Genomic DNA, 6,000 nt, shown 5'->3' on the forward strand with positions numbered 1-6,000 from the left:
CCATACTCCCGTGAATAATAAAAAAAACAATAAAATTAAAGGTTTTACCTACATCTACCAACCACATTTATAATTTGATTTCCGGTCTTCTGATTCAATCTGAACAAGATGGAGTCCCATGCTACGAACTGCTCGAGGCTGTCCTACTCATCCTTAGCCATGCTGCTCTTTAACTGCGGTAGTTGAGAATTCATTGCGCAGGTAGCTGAATCGCAACCTGCTTCTTCGTGCGTCCAAGAAATCGCGCAAATTGAACAAATGGATCAGTTTGACTAAGGTGCGATCTGCGATAGCGATCGGATTGCATCGCGGAATCGCAATCGGCATAAGAACACAGGGCGGAGTGTTAACAAATGGGTGTGATTTGTGATCTGCGATCGGATTGCATCGCAACATCGCTTCGGAAGACATCAAGGGAACTTAACAGAAATAGGGAGGGATGCGACTTGCTATTTGCGATTAGATCGCATCGCAAAAGAAAATAAAAACAGTTTGCTTTGACATAAACCTTTTTTTTTTTTTTTTTTTAACCACATGGTGAATCGGTAACTGCCAGTCCTAATCTAACAACATAAACCTTTATTAAGAATAGGGTTTTGTAGCGAATTGTGTACATGCTACATGATTCAAACGAATAAGGCATAACATTAGCAACACGGTCATTGATTAGGCTCTTCAAGCCACATATAGCTCTCAACAACAACATTTACCCTAACGGGTGCCGTGAAGGCCCTCAGTCAGATGCTCCATCGACATCGTCCGCTGAAAAACGCTATTGATGATGTAGACCACTTGTCCATAATTGTCCAGGTTGATTCCATGGGATATCAAATTTTACTAGAGGGAGACTAGGAGGCATTGATGACGGTCTTCTGCTTGCCCTTCGTGCAGAGACACCCAGAGCTTGTGATGGTCCTTGCTGCACTCTTATTCCAGTTAGCAGGCTACAAATACAACATCATTTATTTTTATCAAAATGGCAGGCCCGACGATGCTCAAAACCACAGAGATGGGTTAAGTGGCGGTGAGAGATATGGTACAATACTATTCCCATGCATAATAAATATGATACGATTTCGAGCGGCCTTGAGGACTCTTTTTAGCGGTCAAATGATTTGAACGGAGTTGCAGTGGAATATATTTGGTACTGGAGTGCCGATAGAAGAATAAGATTAATATAGAATGGTTCAAGCCGTTGTAAAATCTGTGGGAATGGACTTTCTCAAACAAACATCAATGGTGTGGAGATAATATTATGGCATGCACAAAATCGACGAGTATTATATCATGGGCCCCAAAGATGAAAAATTCAACCATCGATCTATGACATTATACATAGGCCGATGGGCCTTCTTTTGAATCAATTCAACTAACCTTTTCGTCTCCCATTTTGTTTTGCGCGTGACATCTATCTCACACTAAATGTTCGTTCTCCTAACAGTCCTTGAGACCAGTAGTTCGAATCCCAATTGATTCTCCATCTTCGACACGTATGATCAATCATTAGCTGCAAAGCCACTTCCTTTCACTACGAAAATGCAAAACAATAGAAACAACACTTGATTAATTATTTCATGGTACATCTTCAACAAAGCCTTATTTTTTAATTTCACGTGTTTTTTATTTTTGTATTATGTGTCATTGTTTTTACTTTTATTTCAAAAATTTTAAAGTATTTTAATAAAAGTAACCATGCTAAAGAGGGATGCTGTAAATATTTGGTAAGGTTTTTCTTATTATTTTTCTATTATTAAAAAAATCACTGATTCAATTATCTAATTTTTAGATAAAATGTGAACAGAATTGAATTGAAGGAGATGTAGCTCACAGGTGAGGCCTGCACCTGGATACTACACTCAAAAACAGAGAGATCACTCTCGTACACTCTATATTCATCAATGAAAGATTACATCATTAAATACAATACTAGGAATTAGGAAGTTGAAACCAAACCCCTAAACTCTAGGAACTAATCCTAAACTAGGGAGAACGTTACAACTATGTAACCATTTTGTCCATTAATACAAAATAATATTAATTATTTTCAACTCCCTCCCTTAATGGAGAAAGGGTTCTCCTGGACTCCTAGCATCCTTCTAAACAATTCAAACTTCACACGTGCAAGTGGCTTTGTAAAAATATCAGCCATATTGTCACAAGTTTTACAATATTCAACAGTAATTTCTTTTGATTGTATCTTCTCTCTGACAAAATGGAACTGAGTGTCTATATGTTTGGTGTTTTTTTGAAACACTGGATTGTATGCCAATTTAATGGTGCTTTGGTTGTCGCTTTTGATGGAAGTGGAATTCTTCTGTTCTTTTCCTGCATCATTGAGAAGCCTACTCAATCAGATCGCCTCACACGTCACTGCACACAATGCTTGATACTCAACTTCACACGATGACAAGGCTACATTACTCTGCTTCTTACTGCTCCATGCTATGACCCCGAATCCTATGCTGAATGCGTAACCTGTGATGGACCTTCGATCATCCAAGTTACCTGCCCAATCTGAATCTGAAAAGCCTGCTAGAATAACATCATATGCGTCAGTGTATAAAATGCCATAATTAACAGTACCACAAAGATACCTCAACACACTTTTTGCTGCTACCCAGTGACTTTCAAGCGGTTTTGACATGAATTGGCTCAACACACTAACAGAGTATGCTAAGTCAGGTCTAGTTGTTGTAAGATATATCAAGCTACCAACCAGCTGTCTATACATTGTAGCATCAACTTCTTTAGTGCCATCGTCACTGCTCAACTTCAGATTCTGCTGCAAAGGTGTCGCTGCTGATCTACACTGATCCATACCAAACTTTTCTAACAGATTTCTGGCATACTTCCCTTGGGTAAGAAAAGTTTGCCCAGTATCTCTGCATACTTCTAATCCCAGACAGTAATGAAGTCTTCCAAGATCTTTCATCTCAAAAACTTGTGCCATAAGCCTTTTGATTCCTCTGATTAAATCATCTGCATCTCCTGTTATAATCATGTCATCTACATACAAAGAAATCAAAATAATCTGCCCCTGATTATTGTACTTGGTATACAAATTTGGGTCATTTAAACTTCTATGAAAGCCATACTCTAGGAAGAAAGAATCAACCTTTTCGTACCAAGACCTAGGTGCTTGTTTTAAACCATATAAAGCCTTTTTCAATCTGCAAACAAGATGTTCCTGCCCCTTCTTTACAAACCCTTCTGGCTGTACTAAATAAATTTCCTCTTTTAACTCACCATTTAAAAATGCAAATTTGACATCAAGCTGGTGTAGCTCCCAATTATATTTAGTAGCTAAAGCAATAAGCATTCTGATTGTATTTAACTTTGCTACAGGTGCAAAAGTATCATCAAAATCTATACCTTCCTGCTGTGAATATCCTTTTAATTTCTCTATACTCCCATCTGAATTCATTTTTTGTTTAAACATCCATTTACATCCTATGGGTGTTTTATTCTTAGGCAGTTCAACTAAATCCCAAGTGTCATTTCTAAGAATTGATTCCATCTCTTCATTCATTACAGCTCTCCATTCCTTAAATTGACTAGCTTCTTTGTAATTAGAGGGTTCTACAATGTTCAAAACATTTGACATCAAAGCATAGTCTCTCAATTTTAATGGTTTTTGAGTCTTCCTACCAGGTCTCCTTGGTAGGGGACTTACCTCAAATTTGTCAGCTCTAAATGGGCTTGCTTTATCACCTTTTTCATGTTCTTCTTTCTGCTCTTGCTCTCTTTCATCCTCGCTACTTTCATCCATCAACAATGGAATGTGCCAATCATCACCAATGTCATCTTTCCCTTCCTGTACCTGTTCATGAAACACTACATCCCTTCTTGCAAATATCTTATGAGTCTCAGGATTGAACAATTTATATGCTTTAAATTCTGTGCCATAACCAAAAAAGATGCATTTCACAGCTTTAGGATCTAATTTCTTCCTATCAGCTTTGGGTATATAAGCAAATGTTTTTGACCCAAATATTCTTAGATGATTTACTGCTGGTTTGAATCCATATAGAGCTTCAAAAGGGGTTTTGAAGCTAAGATACCTGGTAGGACTTCTTTTCTTCAAATATACAGCAGTGTTAATAGCCTCTGCCCAAAAGCTTTTAGATAGATCCTTACCTTGTAACATTCTCCTTGCGCACTCCACTAAGGTTCTGTTTTTGCGTTCTGAAACTCCGTTCTGCTGTGGTGTGTGTGGCACTGTAAATTGTTGAACAATCCCGTGAGATTTGCAAAATTTCATGAATTCCCCTAGCTTGTATTCTCCCCCTTGATCAAAATGGAGAATTTTTATACTCTTACCAAACTGTTTTTCCACCAAGGTTTTAAATTCTCTAAAGCACTGGAAATTCTGACTTTTCTTACTCAAAAAATAAACCCATGAGTATCTAGTGCAGTCATCAGTAAATAGCAAAAAATAATATGCTCCACCTAGTGACCTTGTCTGCATAGGTCCGCATATATCAGTGTGCACTAGTTCTAAAATATCTATTTCCTTCCTCCTATCATGCACAGGAAACTGTTTTCTATGCATTTTACCTAAGGCACATCCATCACAATTTAATTGAATATTACGAAAGATAGGGAACCCCTCAACCATACCTTTTCTCTGCAAAAGCATGAGTTCCTGCAAATTCAAGTGACCGAATCTCTGATGCCAGAGTTGTTCGGCTGTCGATCCTCCTGCAACCATGGCTCGCTTTGATATACTCTTTACATCTAGTCTGTATAGGCTTCCAACACGCACGCCTGTTGCAACTATTTCTTCCCTGCAATCCTTTATCACACAATGAGTCTTGAAGAACTTGACTTGCATATCTTGATCAGTTATCATGGATACAAATATCAGATTTTTCTTAATTCCAAGTACATATAAAACATTCTGAAGATGACTAATTTTTCTATTTGGTAACTTGACTGGAATAACCCCATAACCTTTAATCTCATATCCACTATCATCACCTACTAAGATTTTTGATCCATATGTACTTTCCTCAAGACTATCAAAAAATTCCTTTTTACCTGTCATGTGAGAGGATGCTCCGGAATCAACATACCATATATCGTCCTCATCAGATGCTGAAAGGGCATGGTCGACTATGAACAGTCGAAATTCATGACTGAAATCTTTATCTTCTTCAACATCATCTTCAACAAAGTATCCTTTGTGCTTTGCCTGCTTCCTCTTTGCATCATCAGCCTTCTTCTTAAAGCATACACTCTGTATATGGTCGTTCTTTCCACAATAATAAAATTTCTTTACGGAATTATTTGCAATCATACCTTTGTGTGGATGCTTCTGCGATGTTCCTCCTCTCTGCTGTGATTGCTGCTGTGGCTGCTTCCCTCTAAATGATCGTTGTTTCGCCATTAGCGCAAGATCATCACTTTGGGGGTTCAAGTTCTGCCGCCGCTCCTCCTCTTGCAGCAAGATCCCTGTCAGATCATCAAATGTGGGCGCTTTCTCCCTTGCCGCCAATCCAGTGATGAACATTTGAAATTCATCTCGCATCTCGTTCAGTGTGATTGAAACAAGATCAGAGTCAGACACCGCTTCTCTGATGTTCCCCAATGCATCTTTCACATCTTTGATTCGCGCAACAAATGCAGCAGCAGTCTCATTTTCATTCATCCTCATCGAAAATAGCTTGCTTTTAAGTGCCATAACTCGGCTTGTGTTCTGGGTCTGATACAGAATTTTGATGGTCGTCTAGATCGCCGCAAACGTTTTTCAATCTCTGATGTGCGGAATAACGTTGTCCTTCACAGACATTTTCAGCAAAACTTTCGCCTTGTTCTCTCGCTTATCCCAGTCTTGCTCCTACGTCCCCGCATTCGCCCTCTGCTCATCACCTGTAACTATGGACCAAGCATTCACCCTCAAGCAAGGTCTAGATCTTAAACTTCCAGTTTGTGAAGTTAGATCCATCAAGTTTGCCAGACTCATGGAGGTAAGATTCCATCGTATTACTCATCCTGATC

At 38.7% G+C, this 6,000-nt stretch overlaps 1 protein-coding gene across 1 annotated transcript in view; it reads right to left on the reverse strand.

Moving 5' to 3' along the window:
* Positions 1 to 5,389, reverse strand: part of LOC149233750 (uncharacterized) — a 43,333-nt gene extending 37,944 nt beyond the window's left edge. The window contains exons 1-3 of the mRNA XM_089382284.1: positions 5,302 to 5,389; positions 5,076 to 5,115; positions 4,138 to 4,218 (exon numbers count right to left, since the gene is read on the reverse strand). Of these exons, the coding sequence (XP_089238410.1) occupies positions 4,138 to 4,218; positions 5,076 to 5,115; positions 5,302 to 5,389 (209 nt within the window). The remainder of the gene's footprint in view (positions 1 to 4,137; positions 4,219 to 5,075; positions 5,116 to 5,301) is intronic.
* Between the last annotated feature and the right edge of the window lie 611 nt (positions 5,390 to 6,000).

This window comes from Pinus tabuliformis, chromosome J, assembly GCF_031772625.1.
Source record: "Pinus tabuliformis cultivar Carrire ecotype Pingquan chromosome J, CPIR1, whole genome shotgun sequence".
NCBI classification, from domain to species: Eukaryota; Viridiplantae; Streptophyta; class Pinopsida; order Pinales; family Pinaceae; genus Pinus; species Pinus tabuliformis.